Source organism: Onychostruthus taczanowskii, unplaced genomic scaffold, assembly GCF_017590055.1.
Source record: "Onychostruthus taczanowskii isolate IOZ18803 unplaced genomic scaffold, ASM1759005v1 scaffold32, whole genome shotgun sequence".
NCBI classification, from domain to species: Eukaryota; Metazoa; Chordata; class Aves; order Passeriformes; family Passeridae; genus Onychostruthus; species Onychostruthus taczanowskii.
The window spans coordinates 2,943,050-2,963,368 of NW_024500572.1; the positions used below are offsets into that span (position 1 = coordinate 2,943,050).

Genomic DNA, 20,319 nt, shown 5'->3' on the forward strand with positions numbered 1-20,319 from the left:
AGCTCTGATTTCCACACATCTTCACTCTGGAGCACGAGCTGAACTGGTACCGTTTGCACAGCAGTGGGAGCTGAAACATCTTCCCAGCTTTCTTCTTGAACTGAAGGGAATTTCATGTGAACTTCCCCAGCCACAGGAGGAGGATCTGGATGCTGGGAAGGTGTTGCTCTGGCTCCTAAGCACTCCCCAGCCTCACTGAACAGTTCATGGCTTCTTCAGGAAGAACTTCTTGAAGCTTTTACCACTTGCCCCTCAGGAGCAGAAGTTTAAAATCAATGCATACAGAGAGAACCTACTGAGCACTTCTTGTTCAGAGTTCAACATATAAAACTACTTTACTACATCACCAGAAGCATCACAGCAGTTCCTGTTTGCTCTTAGAGTAAAAGGATGCATGGTTGTCAAATATCTCAAACTCTGCTTCATCTCTTTCTCTCTTTAAATTGTACTGGGGTAGCTTGATTCCTTTTAATTAACAATTGGGAGTCCTTGGTCCCCTAAACTGGGAGGTGTTGCACAGCTGGAAACTAAGATGAAACTGAGCAAAGTAATGATGCTTTCAAAAAATTATTTTTCTTTCTTTCAGCAATAGTCAGTTACATGATCCTAATTTCCAAAAGTATCAAGGAACATTCATCTAAACTGTGGATTAAAGACTGATAATGCTTTTAATACTTCTCTTTTAGACAATGTCACTTTCACAAACAAAGTTGCAGGATTCTCTTATTAAAATACAAAATCCTTTATACTGGATATTAACAAAATGCAACCTCAAAAAGGCTCCAGTAATCTCATATCTAACTAGACATTATTAAATATTTACAAAGCTGTAACATTCTGAAGAGACATAATTATAATGGAAAACGACAGGCATCATTATAATTCCACCTGCAATGAATGAAAGAATTGAGAAGTCAGAAATTGAAGGGAGTTTGTTCTGTCATTACAGCATGGATTGGGTGCAAAAACCTTTGGATTTCATTCCTAACTTTTAGGGCTGACATATTTTTGACTGTGTAATACCATACTGTTTACACTTAGCTTTTATAGACTTCATTATCTGCTTGTTTATAAGCGGAAAATAATCATTCCTCCTCTCAAGGGTACTGACAGTCTTACTAATTGCAATCCATTTTGAGATCATCAAAAGAAATATCAGATACAAGTAGAAAGCATAATGGTTATTTTATAAAAGCATTTATTAATCACCAAAATTTGGTTGTAACTTACTTAATTCCCAGTCCATCCTTATTTCTGAAGATGAGGGGAACTCTGAGAGCTTCTCTTTGCACATACTCAAAAGTAAAATCTGTGGAAATGAATAAGAACAACATCCAAAAGCAATTACAATGGTGTTGGCACCTCACAGTTACATTTCTCAGACTCTCCCCATTTCCCTTTTCTCACCAAAGAACTCCCTATCACCTAAAGAGAAATAGAAAGAGAATGCATATTTTAGATCCAAACCGGAAACCCAGTGACAGACAATGCTGTCCCAGCTGCTCCCTATTTTTCCTGTTCACTGATGCACATAAAATAGGAGCCAGTCAGTTTGTCAATTAAGGTCTGTGTTGAAACACCCAGGCTGTAATGAAATACCAAATTAACAGTTAAAAGCTAATCCTGACCAAATACTGCAAATCAGTCAGGTATTTTTTGGGCAAATGTGTAGTTTAAAATGTATGTGTAAGTTTAGATTTTCTAAGTTACACGTTTCTACTTAGATAAATACATGTTTTCTTGTGAGCGTTATCTGATTCTAGCAGAGAGCTCTGATTCCATGAACATGTAATTCTTTTTATGTGGGGCTTACTCTTGGTTTCAACAGAACAACTTTTCTCTTAGTTAATCAGCAATGTAACTCCAGGAGCTGATAGTCAGATTTTATACAGCTCCTAGCACTTAGGAAGTCTGTGAAAAATGAATAGTGGGGAGTCGCAGCATAATACACAATCAAAGTGAAAATTAAACATAAATTTGTCACGTTAACACTGGCCAGAATTACCTTGTTGCTCCTCTCTGAGGATTACACAGGACTGGCTTTTCCTGGGGATTTCTCTATGCATGGTCTGACACAATAGCAGTGATTTGGGGATTAGAGAGGAAGTTACAAGGCAGCGATTTGGGTGAGCCATGGCTACAAAACCCCACACTCAGTTTGGAGCCTTCTGCCACAGAGAGCAGAGGAATTCCTGCAGCAGTCATGGACTGTTTCTATGGCTCTGCTATTCCCCCATTTTACAGGAAAAAATGACTTTTAGAAAGCCTTTCCATACACTGCCTTGAAATGGAAAGCATTGCTTGACTGTCCAGCACTACAAAATGCCCTGCACTGCCAAACCCAGAGCCCACTCCCTGCACTTTATTCAGGTACACACGAGCAGCTTAGCTCCAAGATTCTTCCAGCTGTCCAGGCTTCCAGCACAAGCACCTCAGCCTGAGCTTCTATTCCTGATGTTTCTCTGCTCTAAAAGCTACACTGAAAGCAAGAGGGGAGCCAGAGGCCAAACTCCCATGCCTGCACATGTACTTGCCTCTATTTTTACTTTTTCTTTGCTGTATTCAGTTAGTAATTATGACAAGTAGGGATGTAATGTTCCTACTTAAGAGTTACCAAATCAGAGCGCTGTAATTATCCATTTACAGAAACATTAAAACTACAGAAACTTTATTGCCACTAGTGTCAAAGTAAGTGTAATGAACACTCCATTTAACTAAGGTTACCAAGTAAATATTTCTGTGCTAAATAAGTCATCCTTCCCCATAGGCATCCCCATTAAAGCTATTGCCTTTTGGTAAGCAAACAGATAAACCACAGAGACTTTTTACAGACACTGATCCAAGTCAGAAAATCAACAAACATCAGGAGTAATATTGGTGGAAGAAGCAGAGGCAGCTATGTAGCCTTGCAGATTAGAGAACAAGTAGCTATGACATTCAAACTGCATTCAAGCCAAAAACCGCACCACTTCAAGATGAGTTATCATTAAAAATAAAAACAAGGACATGGGAAAGAAAAAAAAAAACTGCTCAACTAATTCCATGTGTTCGTATAAATTGTTTTATTCTTCCATACTACTGTCATTGTTTCGACCAGATTCAATTCAACGCTTAGGTTTATAAAGAAAAAAAGTAAACCAATAGTAAAAATAAAACCAGAGCAAATAGCAAGGCAGATCCTTTCTTCCTAATGCCCCAACAAAGCATTTAAATCCCTTGTGGGGTTGAACAAAGCCGACACAGACCACAACAAAATAACAAAAGACACTCATTTATTTTCAAGTTCCCTAGAAAGGAGAGAGCTGCCCAGAGATTTTGGAGCTGCCAAGCCAGGGAAGATGTGGATTGTACTATCCTTAGCATGGAGCAGTGGCAACCATTGGAGTGTTTGGAAGCTGAGGGTAGAATGAAATAATTTTCTGGAAAATTAATTAACATTTTCAAGCTAAAAAATAGTTGCTTGTATTTTGTTTGGAGGAAGAGGGGTCAGGGTTGAGCTTATCTCCTAAACAAATACCTTCCTAAGTAAGATAGGTATTTAATATCTCCTGCATCAACTTTTCTAAAAGGAGCTTAAAATGCTCATGCAAAATTAAGCCTAGGGGAGAAAAGGAAATTTTCTAAACTTAATTAGTGGCTCCACAGAGCTACAGCAATTTCAGGAGGATTACAGCCCAAACTTCTCTTTCCTGAGAAAGCCATCCTAAACAGGCTCCTCAGTCAGGCCGAGTTTTGGTGACAGCCATCTGGGATTAGGGATCCGTGTCAACAGCCCAGCGGTAAATAAAGGTGACCTGCAACCCCCCAGGCCCGCTGGATTCCCGGGCAAACCTCTCCCGTTTCCCTTCCTGCCAGGCAGCGTGCGGCAGAGCTGGGCTGTCTGGCTCTGCTTACCGCTCCGGAATTCGAGTCACCTAAGCAAAGCGAGTAACTTTGGGGAGGGGAGCGCTGTAATTTAATATATGATAGACACACAAAGAAGTTATTGACTTTAAAGTCTCCGAGCCTGGCGAACAGGCTCATCAATCGCACTCTTTCTCAAAAAGGGTCCTGGATTCAAGAGGGGGTGGAGGGGGAGCAGGAATCACCTCTGGCTAAATGGGGGCTGGGGTTTCGGCCTCTCCCGTGCCAGGACCTGATTCCTGACCAGCCCGGTGCTGCGCTGGGGTCACGGTGGTGGGGGCACGGCGGGGGGAGCGCCATGGATCACCGCGCTCATCCCGGCACCGCGCCGGGGCAAAAGCCTCCCTCCGGGTGCGGGGGACGGGCCGGAGCAGCCCCCCTGGGACGGGACGGGCTGCAGGGCCCCACCAGCAGCCGCCCCCCGGCTCCCCTCGGGCCGGCAGCGTCACCGGATCCCCGGGCAGGGGCGCGGGCGCGAAATCCGAAGCCGGAGCGGAGCCGCACGTGGAGGCGGCGGCGAGCGCGGCCGGACAGCCCCGGCCCGGCAGTGTTACCTTTGCCGTCCATGGCATGCACGAAATCCCCGTGGTACATTTTACTCTTTAATTTCTCTTCCAAATTGAAACTCCTGATGCTGACAATTTCCTCCACGTCCGAGAGGTCCTCGTTCTCATCGTACCGCCTTCGGCCGATGCAGCGCTAGAAAATACACAAAAAAACAAAATAAAACACATTGTCCGGAAAAGAAAAAATCGAGGAAAGCACATGGATCGTGCACAACGGTTTGATAAACACATCCTAGGGGAAATAATTAAGATGGCAAGGCACAAACTGAACAAAACCTGAACCCAAACAAGCTCCAACCGGCTGCATGCACCTTTTCCATCCCGTGACACGGAACTCGGCAGGAATAACAGGTGCTTGGCTTCAGGAAAACTCAAACTTGGGCTGCTGAGCAGGGGCTGGCGCTGGAAGGCGAGCGGGGGACGCGTAACTCGCCGACAATTCACAAGCTACAGCACCGAAGCGTTTTGCGATCCCGTAAAAACCTTTGAACGGCGGTAAACGCTCGTTAACGACCGGATCATTCTTTTAATTATTATTATTATTATTGTACGTGAACACGAGCTATTTCCCCGGTGAAGGGCAGGGGGGCGAATCTTCGCATCTGATGCCCAGCATCCAGGTTTCGGTATTTACATAATCCGAGTGTTTCCATAGTCACACCGGAAGCGGCGATTTAAAAACCAGATCGCTTTATGTAACGCCGCGATGGATGCGCAGCCCCCGCGCGCTCCCCCCGCCGCCCCGCACGCTCGACAACGCCGAAAGCGCGGGGGTCCGCGGCCGAGGGGCAGCAACGACTTCAGTGCGGGGGGATGCAGGGTAGGCCCGGCCGAGGCCGGTGACGCTGCCCCGGGGAAGCTGCGGCGGGCGCGGAGACCGGGCTGGAGGCGGCGGGGACCGGCCGCGCACAAGGTAGGTCCCCGGAGGAGCGGGGGGAGCCCGGTGCAGCGGTTGCCGCCGGCGGCTCTGCCCCTCTCCCGGCAGCTCTCGCCCTGCGAACCCGCCCGCAGCCCCGCGGACACGCGCGGTGGATCAGCGCAAACCCGCACGCACCGGAAAAAATAATGATCCATGATCGTCCCACCCTGCCCGTCCCTCGGTTCCATTCCGCCCCTTCCCCGCTGCCTCAGCCGCGCTCTTGCAAACTAAGCCGCTCCGCTGCCTACGTCCCACATGCATTTCTCCCTTTGCAAACAATTAAGCAAAATCAATTAAAAGGCACGAATAGGAAAGAGACCGAAGCCAGCTACACACCAATCTTCTTCCAGAGTCTTTCTTTGCCTCCATTTTTTTTGAGAGTTTCATCACTTATTTGTCAACAGTTCCTGTCCTGCATATTTGGCCCAAATGGGGAGGAGGCAAAACAAAAGCCATCCAGGGCTCGCTAAAGTTTTGCAATTTTGCACCAGGACTTTTTTTTTTACAGGACCGGGCTGGGCTGGCCAGAATCGGGGGAACGCCCGGGGTACCGAGGCGGTACCGGCGCTGGGCTGGCCGGGATGGGGGCTGGGTGGGATACCGGGGCGGTACCGGCGCTGTGCTGGTCGGGATGGGGGGCTCGCCGGGGTACCGGGGCAGCACCGGCGCTGGGCTGGCCGGGATGGGAGGCTGGGTGGGATACCGGAGCGGTACCGGCGCTCTGCTGGCCGGGGTACCGGGGCGGTACCGGCGCTGTGCTGGCCGCCGGCCCCGCCGTGCGGTGTTCGGTCACGAGTGCGCGGCACGCAGGCGCTGAGCGGCAGCGGGGGGACGGGGACGGGGCCCCACAAAGGCGCGGACGGTCCCTGGGTTGGTACCGCAGCTCCCGGGATGCGCCCGAAGAGTTGAGCGGTTCTGCTTCACCGGGGGTAATTTAGCTCCGCGAGTATGCCCGACCCCAATGGCTTAAAGCCGGGGTGAGGAGTGGCGAATTAATGCAGCAAACATTTGAAAATAATCTTATAATACACGGACTTGGGGTTAATTGTGGTGGTGGCTTCGCTCCGCGCCTCTGCCACACGTGCGGTGCAGCTCGGCGCGGAACGCGCACCCCGGCTGGTGCCGGCACCGCTCCCGGCACTGCACCCACGTGCCCTGTGAGAACCGGCCGTAACATCTAGAATGTATTGTAAATAGTGCTAAACAGGTGTTAAATAAACCACAATCGCTTTTGCAATTTGCATGTACAACAGGTAGTTAGAAATCGCATGAAAAAGAAGAAAAAAGTGCTATAAAGTAGCTGCTGATACAAAAAATGTGCAGGATGGAGATCCTGCAGTTCCTAAAACTATCGGCGGGTCTCATTTCTACAACACCCCCTAACATCCACTCTAAATTGATGCTGAGCAAGTATTGGGACCATCTGATTGCAATAGCAGGGTCAGAGTGCAGGTTTTGAACAGCCCCCAGGTTCCACAGCGTGGCTCCTCTCTGAAGTGACATCCTCTACTTCCCCTCCACATCCCCCAAGAAAGGGAACATCAAAGGATACCCAAACGAGGGTCGGGGCTGATGGCTTTGGCAGTGCTCCTCTGGTTTGCTTTTTGCAAACAGTTAAGCACCCTCGGTATTATATGAAATATATTAAGTGTTAATGCAAAATTTAAAACACATTAAAATTCAACTTTGCAGGCCTCGCCGTTGATCTCTTTGGAACAATCCCTATTTTAATGATCCATGGATAAAGGCAGGAGAGGACGGAGTTCTAACAGGATTTAGGGCAGCGAGCTTCTCCTTCTGATTCTGCCAATAACTGTTTGCAGAATCTTGAAAAATCATGTAATCTTTCTCTAACATCTCCCTGTTTGCAGATGATTGAACTTTATTATGGTATGGAAGTGTTTTATAGGCTATATATTGAAGTGTGGATTCCAGATGTCTGTTGGAGCAAGTGCATTATTAATCCATAATCCTGAGGAGATATATACATATCTCGACCTTTCAGCCAAGATTACTCAATCTTAAAATTAAATACATGTGTACATCTGTAGGATTGAGGTCAGAATACAAGATAAATGGATGTTACTAGAGAATCATCAGACAAAAAACACATCATCCATCCATGCTGCAAAAGTCTACCAAAAGAGACAGAACAGAGACATAAAAGAAAATCAACTCATTTTTCTAAATATTTTTTTTTGGACATGGACAATCTGAGACTCTTGGTGTATCAAGCAAACCCACCAAGACTGTATCCATCACATACACCTGGAAACATCAGAGCACATTATGGAAGTGTGGAAGTAAATGTTTCAGAAACAACACAGTTTCTATCTACAGATGTCCAAAAATAGAAGACACTTTTTAAAGCTTGTTTTAAGACAGAAATTATACCTATTCAACTACAGTTCATTATACCATGGAAATAATCTGTGTGTCAGTAACAAAAAACCTATCCCAAACTTAAAATAACTGGGGGAAAAAATGGGGAGGGGGAATGTGTAGGTTGTGGATGATGAGAATGTCCATATCCACAGCTGCATTAGACAGGATAAAAACATTTAGAAGCAATATTAAATTCCTATGCTTTGTGCTGGCTGGTGAGGGTTGAGGCTGGTTTTCCCTCTGGGCAGATCATGGCACAGTTTTCCAACAGTGCCCAGAGCTGGGCCCCATCCAGCAGTGCTTGGATGGGACATCCCAGGGCTGACACAAGACTGGCCTTCTTCACAGTCAAAAATAAGGGAAAAACACATCAAAATGCTGTGCTTTTTTGGCACTGTGATATAGTGTCAAAACCACAGCATCTGCTGTGGAAAGGGGGTGGTGATTATTGGGAACGTGGCTGGGTTGAACTCTGAAAAAAACACTAAAACTTTTTTGCTGGATGTTAATGTAGTTTAAATTATTTAAGATCTAATCATGCCAAGGCACTGGATCCTGACCTCGTTAGCTTGGAACTGGGAGCTGTCATTTAATTAATGTTGTACTGCGGGGCTCATGCTGAAACCAGAGCTGAAGTTCTCTGCTGGGGAAGCCTCTATGAAGACACAGGATCATTTCACCCCACTGAGCTTTAAAAGTTCCCATTGCACAGAATGGACTGGACTAATCTTAAAACATTTTTAAAAATACTGTGTATCCTGTAAGATCTACCACTCTATACTTTCTTTACCTTGGGTTAGGATGGAAGATGAGATATTTAAGTATTTCTCTGTTTTATGAAGGAAGCTGAAATACAATTTTTCTAGACATGGTAGATCAAAATCTTTCCTCTGCAGAAATTCCATTAACTAAACGTTAAGCTCTACTCTAGATGAGATTTGCAAAGATGTTTCCCTTAACCTCCCTGGGACTGCTGGCAAACCTGTATTTGCCTTTGCAAGTTCAAATGTGTTGTTTTTAATGCAGATCTGCCATGACTTCCACTTTGTGCTGGCTTGATTCGGGTTGGGTGCAGTAACAGGAACAAATGGAAGTGCTGATTTGCATGTGAAGCTGGAGATCCGTTTTAGCAAAGCTGCTCTGCCAGGGCAGCACCTCGGTGTGCTCAGCACCGGATCACATTAATCACAGGGTACTCAGCGAACCTATTCAGCCTCCTACAGAAAATACAGAAGTACATTTTTAGCAGAAAAAAAAGAACTGTGAGTATCCTTGTGACAGTGTACAGATTTCTCAGGGCTTTCTGGAAAGAAACTTGGACTTCTGCCACCTGCTCCGATTGTGTTCATGCATAAATGATCCAGAGAACGGGTTGACATTACCTCTAATTAGGGGTAATAACTGCCTGCTGCTGAAAGGGCCCGTTCCCTTTCTCTTGCATGTACATCCCTCACTTTTCCTGCATTAGGTCTGGTGGTGATGCAGCCACGGGGAGAGTCAGTTCAGTGACCCAATCCGGCAGAAAACTCAGCCATTAAGAAACAAAAAATAAATTCATTAGGTCAATCCATCGAAGCTCTGCAGCCATTTGATCGGTGTGATCCACAGGCTGGAGAGGGCTGAGATGAAGGGAGAGGGCAGGATACACCCTTTTGGTGGCCTTCCGCAATTGCACGGGTCACAGGTGACAGCAAACCCCGGCCCTGAGCCCCAGCGTGACTTCAGAAGAACTCCCTGAAGCATTTCTAAGAGTTAATTAAGCATGGCTGACTCTTTTAGTTTCAGCTCACTCTAGAGTGGCAGTGTAGAGGTGTGTCATAATGAGTAATAGAGTTGGAAATAATCTATCCTGTTTAGTTTGCAGCTCAGATGGAGCTGTAAAATGGACAGAAAGGGGAAAGGGTGAACTGCTGTGGTCCTCATGTTGATCCTTACTGTATTTTTTCTGTTTAACAAACTGATTTTTCTTTTCTTTCTTACAGGAAGGGAATGCTTCTTTCAAAGCTACAACACTGAGGCTTGGAATCTCAAAATGACACATGGGTCTGATTTGGAAAAGGGCATGAGATGAAATGCCTTTGCTCATTCTCCAGGTCCTTTTTCATGCTGTTTCTCTGAATGAAATACAAACTCAGCAGAACCTCAGTGTTTAATGTTGTATCTTTCAAAGCCCTTTCCAATAAACAGGAATAAGAGTGATGGACAGGAAAATAGAGGAACAGTGAGTTGAAATAGTCTATTTTAATACAATTATTTAGAAAAACTCTTGAAGTCCTTGTCAGATGTATGTCTCCTGCAGGTGGTTCTTTTATTTAGAGAAATCTGATTTTAGGGAACAGGTCAAGACCTAGTGCAGTAGTACTCCCTCATGATGTTACAGTTCAACCATAATTTTGCACAGAAACAAGAAGAAATAGTGAACAATCCACACTGGTTATGTACTTGTACATAAACATTTGTCATAGCTTATGAGCAGCAATGCAAAATATTTTTAAATATGTAATTCCACAGGACAGGGACTTAAATGTTTTTCTGAGATGTGGAGGAAGTTCTAGTTACTGTTTTTGATGGTTATCATATCTTCCAAGAAAAAAGTGATAAATCACAATTGGTTTGCTCTTAGCCTCAGGCACCAGTGGGAGACAGAGATCTTCTGTTCTGGGTGGGTTTTGTTTTTTTTGGTTTTGGTTTTTTTTGCTTTTTTTTTGAAAGAAAGAATAGTGTTTTGTAATCACAGATTCATTTAAGTTGGGAAAAACCTTTAGGATGATCAAGTCTAACCACAAAGCTAACACTGCCAAATCCACCTCTGGACTTCAACTCAAATGGATCCTACAAAGAAGTACTGTCACCCAAAAAAGAGAAAGATTGTGGCCAAAATTCCGTGGAGTAGGTGATAGAACAGCAGAGGCTTTTATGGAAAGACAGTCAAACTCATTCTTCTACCGAGGTGTTTTAATGCCCCGTAGATAAAAGTCTCACCCGAAGTTGTTTATAACAAGAGGACTGTGTTTATTTCCTGAGAAGGGAATGAGATCAAATCTACATGGTACAGGGAATGCCTCTGAAGACTTCAAATCCTTCAGATTATTTTTCTTGGATGTTTTCATTACATCTTTTTAAAAAGAATGCCTTGGACATGAAAAGCATCAAGTGACCTTGTTGGTATCGATTGTCGTTCCCTTTGTTGTGCTTAAGAAGTGAAGAATCTTGCAAATCACAAAGGTGTGAAGAACAAAACAAAAATGTTAAAGACAATCTGCTGTGATTTTCCTACTTGTAAATAAGGTGGGAAATGTCAAAACAATACAAACTAACGATGCTTTTGATTGCTCATGGAACTAGCATGGATTCATCTCCTAGGTGACCATCCATATGCCTGTTAATAGTAAAAGTATCCTTGTTGAGTATTATTCGTATTGTTAAAATCACATTTTTCTTAACTACGAATTGATAGCAACAGGTTTGCTTCTCACACATCCCTAAAGTCTCCTGATGCACAAATTTGATGTGGCGCAAGCAGTGTATTACCTCACCTTTTCAGAAATCACCTTCAAAACTCTGCCAAGTATTCCCTAGGGAGTTCTGCTCTACACCTCACTTTTTCCTCTGTAAAACACAGAAAAAATGAATTACAGTTTAAAGGGTGTATATGAACCTGGTAATAAAAAGTCTTTCAACACTGGCATGTGTAGATGTTGAAATGTTCTGCTTAATCAACCTTATCAAGTGCTTGCTGATAAAGGAGGGTTTATCAAGAGCTCTGGGCCTACGAAATGTTGTGAAAAACCTGAACTACGTGACAAAGTAGTGACTGAGCTCGGTCAGTTTTCATTAGAAGAGAGGGTGGGTGTTCTAACCGGTCTGGATCCACGTCTTCTGTCCAGTCCGGACAGGTGTAGGTTGGATGTTTAAGCATTTTAGGACGGGGGACTACAGAAGGAAGAGGCTGAGGCACAGTTTTGTGTTTTGTTCTGAGGGACGTGTTAGAGGTACACCCCATCCTGTCGGCCCTGGGAGAGCGCAGAGGCTCCCGTACGGGGCTCAGGGGCACAAACCCACCGGAAACTACAGATTCCCGTCAGCTGCACTCGGGCTGAGCTGCTCACGTGGGGAACGCGGCGGGGGCTCGGCTCGGGGCTCGGGGCTCGGGGCTCGGGGCTCGGCCCCCCGGCCCGCCATGGGGTGTTAGCGCGGCCGGGCCCGCTCCGCCGGAAAGAGCCGCCACCGCCCGCCGGCCCCGCTCCGCCTCGCCTCGCCTCGCTCCGCTCCTCCGCCCCGAGCCCATGAGCCTGAACGAGCACTCGATGCAGGCGCTGTCCTGGCGGAAGCTCTACCTGAGCCGAGCCAAGCTGAAAGCCTCCAGCCGCACCTCCGCGCTGCTCTCCGGCTTCGCCATGGTGAGCCCCGGCCGGGCCCGGCGGGCGGGGGGTGGCACGGGGCCGGGCGCGCTGCCGCCGCTTCTGCTTCTCCCGCCGGAGCCTGCTGCGGTGAGGACGGGGGGGCCGGGCCGGGCCCGGGCGCTGCCCCCGGAGCGCCCGGCCCGCCCCGGGCAGCGCTCCCGGCAGCGCGCTTCGGTAGCTCGTTTGTTTTGGAGCGCTTCGTGGCACGAGTTCAGAGCCGCCTCTCGGCTTTTATCTCCGCCAGATAATTCAAGATTTGTTTGGTTGTTACGTATTTTCCCCGTGGAGGATGCTCGGGCAGAAGCCGCGGTGCCTGCCGCGTGTGCCGTGGGCAGCTCCGCGGGGTGCGGGGTCACCGCGCCGCGGTGCGGGTGCCGCGCACGGAGCCCCGCGGCGCTGCCCGGCGTGCGGGGTTTCCATCCCGCTCCTCTCAGACCGCAAGCTTGGAGCAGCTGTTGCGCTGCAGCTGCTTTTAAATAAACCAAGAAATGCAGCTGATTAAAGTTTGTGGTGCCGCTCAGGCTCATCCATCATCAGTCTTTGCAGTTGCGAGGTTTCTAGTTTTTATTTAAGGAAAACTTGAATGTTACTTGGTTTGGAATTTTGTGCGTGATTTAGGACCTTTTTTTTATTCATGTGTGTTGTTTTCTTTCGAGTTTGATGTGAAGCGCACTCTGGTTACCCGAATTATGTCATATATGGAAGTTCCATATAATTTGAAATACAGTAACTCACAGACTTCCTCATCTGCCCAGACATCTGACATGTAAAGCTGCAAACTCTGCCCTCAGCCCCTTTATGCAGCTGGTAAAAATGCTTCACGGTTTATAAATTCGCAATTTCACTCCTCTGACTTGCTTTATTTTGATTTTTTTTTGCCTCGCTTTTAACAAACTGATTATTTTCAGCCGTTGAATCTGCTCCTTTCCAGAGCCATTGTTCCAGTGATGCTGTTGGAAAACACAGCAGCCTCCTGACGGTCAAGTAAATGTCACTGTCCTCCTTCAATGGCTAAAAACAGAGCACAGCTCTCGGGGAGGTGGCGGAGCGCTGCCCGGGTGACTGACAGGCGGCTGTGTCGCTTCTCCTTGGGTATCGCACCCGGCTGGAGCTCACACGCCGCCTCTGATCACGACTTTTCCTTGTTCAGCACCCGTTCTGCCTCTCAGAGCAGTTTGTGCCTGCTGGAGTCAGCCCTTTACATTGAGAGAGAACTAGGAAAAAATGTAGTTTCTCGGGGTTTATAAATTTTCTAAGGGAGGTTGCATCTCAGTGTAAATGCTGTTGTTTTAAGGTTGTACTTAACGTCTTGAATTCCTTGGTTGTTCTCTAAATATATGGTACATGGACTCAAAATCCGTGGATGTATAAGGCTTCTATTTGTTTCTTAATTCCCTAGAATTCTAGGGGTTCAGTCTCCTGCTGTTGAAAACTGCTGCTTTTGAATTTGTTGCTAGGGTATTTCAGGAAAAAGCCACTTCGTTCCAATTGAGAAAATCTCTAATTGCTATGAATGTTACATGTGAACATTCGTATTTAAGTATTTCAAAAAAAAAATCCACTTTTTTTTTTTTTTTCTTCTTCCTTTAACAAGTTCAGCATGGAAATCCACCCGTAGTCTCTTTGCTTTTGCAGTGACAGACCTAGTCCTAGTCTTCTAGCTTAGACTTCCTAATCTTGGTTCAGAAGAGCTGAGTTAACTTTCGAGCATTTTTAGATGTCTTTTAAAAACTTTGCTGATCTTTTAGAGTGGTTCCTGTGCCTTGAAAAGCTGGGCTGTTCTCTCACGCCTGTGCGTTGTTTACTGGCTGCAGTTCTTTGGCACCTGATACTCGAACAAAACGCTGCTGAAGTACATTCTAGTCTTGGATCAAAGCTGGCAACAGCAATGAAGGGTCATTGTTCCTCTCTTTTCCTTATCAGGCGAGGAAGAAAGAGCTGAAGTGACAGATCCAGGACCACCCAGTGAATTGATGGGAATTGTCAGGAGTGGAATGTGCTGGTTTCCATGCCAGCCCCAGAGATCCTTGCTCTTTGATTAAAGACTGCTTGCATCCTCTAGTAGAAGCTAAGTTTATCCCCGTTGAACTGCTCCCTTTTCAGGGAATATTTTTATGTCTAGTTGCAGCTATTTTGCAGAGTTGATTCCCTCAGGATTGGTGATGTACCCTGGTGGAATGAGGCATGCCAAAGGCAAGGCATTGCTCGGGTCAGTGGGGTGGAGTATGAAACACTCAGCCAGGTTTCAAACCCTGAAGTGTTACATTTCCTCAGAGAAGATTAAAAGCCTGTTTTACAGTTAGTTTTGTTTCAGAGCTCCACTTCGGGATTTGCTACCGTGTGTGGGCTTCAGAAACAGTTGCAGGGACTGGTGATGGCAACTGATGGAGAGCTGAGCTCGCCCCAACCTGAGCATTTCCTTCACTCAGGTTTCCATGGATGCTATCATCAGTGCCATATGTCAGAGGGAAAATCTGTGAAGTTTATAACCTCATTTAGTACACTTCTCCAATTTATGGAGCCAGCTAGTAGTATCAATCCCCCAAATTGTTAGAGGTGGGGAAAGAAATTGTAGATTGTAGGGGATGTGTAGTGCATTAAAGAATGGAGGATTCATTACATATTCTGGTGGGGGCATCAGATATTTCTCACTTCTGTATTATAGCCTAGATATTGTTGCATGATCTTCCTTCTCATGCTTGGCTTTATCTGTTTTTATTTTTTGCAGTAATAGGCTGCTGGCAGGTTATTTTTGTCTGAACAATTATTCTGACTTGTTGGCATCATTTTGTCACCAGGGATGCATAACACAGTAGCATGACAATTTTACAATATGGGAGTCAGAAACCATAGGAAAGTTGTTAAATGCCACTAGCTGTAAAACCAGAAGATTCAACATCTCCTCCTGCCACTAATTAACAGTTTTGTGAAAAGAACTCAGTCAGAACTATGGGTCTGAATTGTACACTGTGGTTGGCTTCCTTACATGTAGGATTCAGAGGTTGATATTTACCAGCCAGCTGTTTTCTTTTAGATACCTCTAGTGGTCCAAGCTGGCTGGGCTTTGTCTAGATGGGGTATGTATGCTTCAAATATTGAATATCATCAAAGAACTGTCAACTCTTGCCTTTGAAATCTGGCCAGTGTGGTCTCCTGAAGACAGCTTCAGTTATGTTCTGCAGAAGACTGACTGCTGAGATAAATATTTATGAAATTGATTTCCATGATAACAGTTGGTGCTGAGATAAGGTTAGGTGGGACCTGGGGCCACTGGTGTCAGCTGTACAGGTGTCTTTGTCTAGTAAAGGTCACTTGGATGCTCTAAATACCAAAACAGTCTCTGTAGAAGTTTTTAAGTGGTATTTAGCTGGGTTGCTGGTAGATTAGCATTAAACAGTGGCATTTTGCAACCTGCAGTAAAGAGTTACAGGCCCAGTTTTGTGGCTTCTGCTTCCACTTAGCCTTCTGTAATGCTGCTGCACTTACAGGTTACAGCTGTGCTGGAGAATCTTCCCCCGTGCAAAAAGTTTCTTCTATTTCAGTCACAAAAGGAAAGTTTTGTGCCTCCTTTAGCATCCCTGTTTCTGTTGTTGAGAGCAAGGCAGGCAGCGTGGAGTGCTGGGGGCTCCTGCTGTTCTGTCTTGGAGCAGCTGTGGGTGGCTGCTGTAGTTTGGAGGATGTAAAGAGGAGCCTCTGGATAATCTGAACTTGTGCTTACTGAATGGATTTGCTGTAAGTTATTCTGTGTAGAAGGGTATTACCTCCTTAAGATGCATTTCCTCCAGTCACATGGGTATTGCCTTTTCATGTTTCCTGGCAAAATAATATGAGATCCTGTATTTGTATTCCAGTGTCAGCATCAGCAAATATTAATGTGTTTTGCCATTCTGCAGCAAACAATAATCTCCAGAGTAAAAATCCTGGACTAATGGATGAATGATGCTTAGTTTCCCTTCTATGAAACCAGTAAATAAGATCATTATTTTGACTTATCTGTTTTTAATTTCCGGTGAGTTATTCTGGCTCATACAGAGCCTCTGTATGAGTTGTTTATAACTCTTTATGAATGGTGCAGACAGTCTGTGAGAGCCTGGCTCTGTGCCTCTGTCTCTGGAGTGAATTGTACTGTCAGGAAAACAGGGAGCCAGCCAGAGGAGCTGATTCCCAGTGATGCTTTGACACTCAGCTCATTATTGAGTTTCCTCTGTGGTCCCACCCATAGACAAGCAATGATGGATGGGCCCTCAAAAATGCAGTTGTGATGTTTGAACAACACAGCTTTCTTTTTTGCCATTCCTGATGTGCTAGACTGTACAAGATGCAGTCCCACTACAAGGTTATATTCCCACCAGCCTGAGCTCAGAGACATCTTTGTGGGGAAAAGAAGGAGAGGAAGTAAATAATAAATAATAGCTCATAAATAATACAGATTTACTTGAGATAAAGCATTTTGTTTCCTTTTCTCTACAGCACTGTCTACTGATCTGAAAAACATGTAAGCCTGTGATTTTAATTTATGAGCAGGGGCTTTATTTAAGCCTCTCTGGTCTAATAAGACATGGGAGCCTTATGAATAAGTAACTGAAATAAACTTGGTCAGTATACTGAACTTAAAAAGAAGTTGAAGTGCAGATTTTTCTAGAGGGCAAGTTGTTAAATTTCCATTCCTTTACAATATGGTTGTAATCAGGCTGCTGTGACTTTAAAATCCAGGACTGTTGAAGGCTTAACACTGTTATGTGCCAAAATTCAGTTATCTTCTAAAAACACCTGAATGCCCACCATTTTTAGGCTTATGAGAGCTTCAGTCTTGTGTCCTAATGTCATGAGTCCTTTAGTTTTGTCAAGAAGCTGTACTTCAGATGTACAGCTTTGTCAAGAGCCATAGTAAATCTGTCAGTCATATCTGTAGGATGACCTGAAGTTAAAGTTAGCTCTTCTTTGAACCAGGGATTAGCCCAGATGACCTCTTGAGGTGTCTTCCAGCCCACGTTACACTGTGATTAGGCAGCAAGGAAGGGCACTTGCAGCACGGCAGCTGCACGGTCAAATCATGCAGCAAGTGTTCAGAGGAGCTTTGAAAGTGGTGGAGGATAAGGAGCTAAAAGTGTTGTATTGGAAAGTGTGCAGCCACTGACAACAGTTCCTGCCCTGAGCAGCTCTTCTGAACGAGTAGAGCAGGAACATATCCTGCCTGGAACGCTGGAATGTACCTGTGAGTTCAGGCTTTGTGTGAATTTGGATCATATCAGGTGACCTCATCAGGGCCCTGTTCTTGCAGGTATTACTTTACAAGAGCAGTTGAGATCTGTTTATTTTGAAATTGCAGCATGAGCAAAGGAGGCAAGAACTTCTGACACTTTGTGTCTCTGTTAGAAAACAGGCACAGGCCTGGTGAAAAATGAAACTTTTTGTTTTAGGTGCCTGGCTCAAGCTTGGCCCAGGAAGGAAACTCGGAGCTGAAAAGAGTTGGCAGTTTTTCTGCTAGTTTACATTGAAAGAGTTCCCAAATTAGCTTTGCTGAGAGTTTGAGGAGACAGAAAACATGAACTGATTTTTTCCTTAGGCTGGGGTTACTCTGCCAGACATGAAACAAGGAGCTCAAAATCAGATGCTTGGTATCATTAGTATGGAGGCGTTGATAAATGGAAATATAAAATGTCTTCAATGTTTGGCAAACTAAACTCAATCAGTTCTTAAAATAAAATAAACTCTTCATCTTGTGAAGCTCTTTAGTGCCATGCTTATGTTATCATACTAAGAACTAGGATAAAGGATTAAAGTGCCTTGTCATGCTGGATGGCTTTGAGTCTAGGCACAGCAGAAGACTTACAAGAAAAATCTTTAAGTATGAAAATGAATCCTCAGTGGTGAAGGATTGCAATTGTTCTGTGAAAAATGCAGGAAGCCCAACATCCCTCGAGTACATTGCGACTTAACAAGCAATCCTGCAGAAGAGAGACCTGACAAGCAAATGTTTATCCTCTCAATCATGAAGTTTTCCACAGCTGAAAAATGGTATTTTTAAATCCTTGAGCAAGGACTGTATATGCATTAATATAATTTCTTGTTGAGTTTCTCAGAACACTGGGAAACTGCTTGCTAGTTGGCTGGGTTATTAGGCTTATGACAATAAAAGCTTTCAATAAAGGAATTAAACAATTGGCAAATGGCCTCGAATGCCTGTTGAAACACGTCTGAGCAAAGCTCTGGGTTGCCTTAATGTATTGGGTGCATTAGTGATTAAGAGTTCTGGTGTCCTGGAACATGCGTAAGGAGATGGGATCCAGGTTAGCTTGGCTCAGCCCTTGCAAAATAGTGAGGGTTGGATGTTCCTGCTGCTTTTGCAGCTGTCTTTGAGCCCTGGTTTCCATGCCTCCCTGCACCTGTATTACCCATGAATCTTTCTTTCTATCAGCTTGATATGCTTATATTTCAGATTACTGTCAGGTTTTTTCCTCTGCATTTTGCCTGTTTAATGAGTTCATTTGAGAAAGAGCACTGAACGTAGAAACCTTTGTGCATTATTCCCTCTTTGGAACTATCCTTTGTCTGAAAGGCAAATTTATCAGGAAAGATCATTTCAGGAGAGCTGTTGGGATTAATGTCACTCATCAATTGCACATATGCACAAAACCACCTGGCAGTTTTAAAACCAGCTAAAAGGCATTCTAATTAATTTTATTTGTCAGAATGATTCCAGCTGGTTTTATGAGTTTCCTAGAACTGGTATTTAATCTGATTTTTTTTTACTCCTTAGGCACAGGCATGCTTGGAGATCTAAGGTTACAAGAAGGTCATGGCTGCATGTGTTAATGGAGGGCTGGAACATCTTCATGAGTAGCCCCATCTTTGGGGGAGCACTGATGTCTGAAAGCACTGTGTTATCTTTGCTGGAGAGGTTGCCTTTCCCCCAGCCTCCAACAGGCTTGCTCAGCTGCCATGGGTATTGTGGAGACTCACATTTTGAATCTGTGTTCCAGAGTCTGCTTAAATACTTGAGTGAAAGAATATAGCTGAGAGCCCCAATGAAAGGTGATCTTTCTCATGAAAGATTTCTGCACTTTAGAACTTAAACCCAAACAGCCAAGGAGAAAGGACCACCGAGGTTGTTTCAGGCAGTCCCCTGCGTTCGCAGCCTTTCACAGATACTTCAAAAGACTTCATAAGTAAAGATCAAAAGCTGTGTCTTCAATATAACACAAAAGAAGAAATATTTAACTTAAGGAGCCCAAGGATGCTGTTCATAAGGGCCAGCTGTTTTGCTGGCATGAGCTGGAGGTGGCAAGGTGGTTGTGGGTCTGCTCTACAACAGAACAATAAGTGTGAAAACAGTGGCCTTTGCTTGCTAGCTCATTAGGTCCTAAATTTGGACCTAATGAAGAGGGTGCAGATTGACATGAAGAGAAATGTAATACAGACTTACTTTGTTTGGATCAGATAATCTTCCAGAAACATGGTGTAAACTTTGAATAACCTATAGTCAAATAAAATAAGATGTAGGTAACTGCATCTCCCTCTCCCTTCCTTTTCAGGTGGCTATGGTGGAAGTTCAGCTTGACCCAGACCACGACTATCCTCAGGGGCTCTTGATTGCCTTCAGTGCCTGCACTACTGTGCTTGTTGCAGTTCATCTTTTTGCACTCATGATAAGTACCTGCATCCTTCCAAACATAGAGGCTGTTAGCAATGTGCATAACCTCAATTCCGTCAAGGAATCTCCTCACGAGCGCATGCACCGGCACATTGAGCTCGCCTGGGCGTTTTCCACTGTCATTGGGACTTTGCTCTTTCTTGCAGAAGTGGTGTTACTATGCTGGGTGAAGTTCCTTCCTTTAAAGAAGAAAACTGACAACACCCCGCAGAGCAACAGTTCTACCATCACATCAGGACAGGCAGCAGCCATTGCATCGACATCCATTATGGTGCCCTTTGGATTGATTTTCATTGTGTTTGCAGTCCACTTCTACAGGTCACTGGTGAGCCACAAAACAGACAGGCAATTTCAGGAACTCAATGAACTTGCTGAATTTGCACGGCTCCAGGATCAGCTGGATCACAGAGGTGATGCTGTCACCTCAGCTGTCACCAATTTTGTGTAAACCTGTGCTTAAGAAAATAAACCCACTCTTCTGCTTCTGCC

General features: G+C 45.0%; 2 protein-coding genes and 1 long non-coding RNA gene across 8 annotated transcripts in view; 2 read left to right on the top strand and 1 right to left on the bottom strand.

The window, feature by feature from the left end:
* The window catches only part of KDM2B (lysine demethylase 2B), a 106,529-nt gene extending 100,655 nt beyond the window's left edge, over positions 1 to 5,874 (bottom strand). For 4 of the 6 annotated variants that reach the window (XM_041410471.1, XM_041410464.1, XM_041410466.1 and 1 more), the window contains exons 1-3: positions 5,725 to 5,874; positions 4,458 to 4,602; positions 1,231 to 1,309 (exon numbers count right to left, since the gene is read on the bottom strand). In XM_041410471.1, coding sequence (XP_041266405.1) covers positions 1,231 to 1,309; positions 4,458 to 4,602; positions 5,725 to 5,775 — 275 coding nt within the window. In that variant the 5' untranslated portion in view covers positions 5,776 to 5,874. The other 2 variants (XM_041410465.1, XM_041410467.1) reach the window with 2 other exon arrangements.
* A 43-nt stretch (positions 5,875 to 5,917) lies between these two features.
* On the top strand, positions 5,918 to 11,186 carry LOC121339024. The gene is made up of 2 exons (XR_005953113.1): positions 5,918 to 9,035; positions 9,756 to 11,186. It is a non-coding gene; the product is annotated as an uncharacterized LOC121339024 (long non-coding RNA).
* A 768-nt stretch (positions 11,187 to 11,954) lies between these two features.
* On the top strand, positions 11,955 to 20,319 carry ORAI1 (ORAI calcium release-activated calcium modulator 1). The gene is made up of 2 exons (XM_041410172.1): positions 11,955 to 12,173; positions 19,712 to 20,319. The coding sequence occupies exons 1-2, from the start codon at positions 12,060 to 12,062 to the stop codon at positions 20,276 to 20,278; spliced, it is 681 nt and encodes a 226-aa protein (XP_041266106.1). The 5' UTR covers positions 11,955 to 12,059; the 3' UTR covers positions 20,279 to 20,319.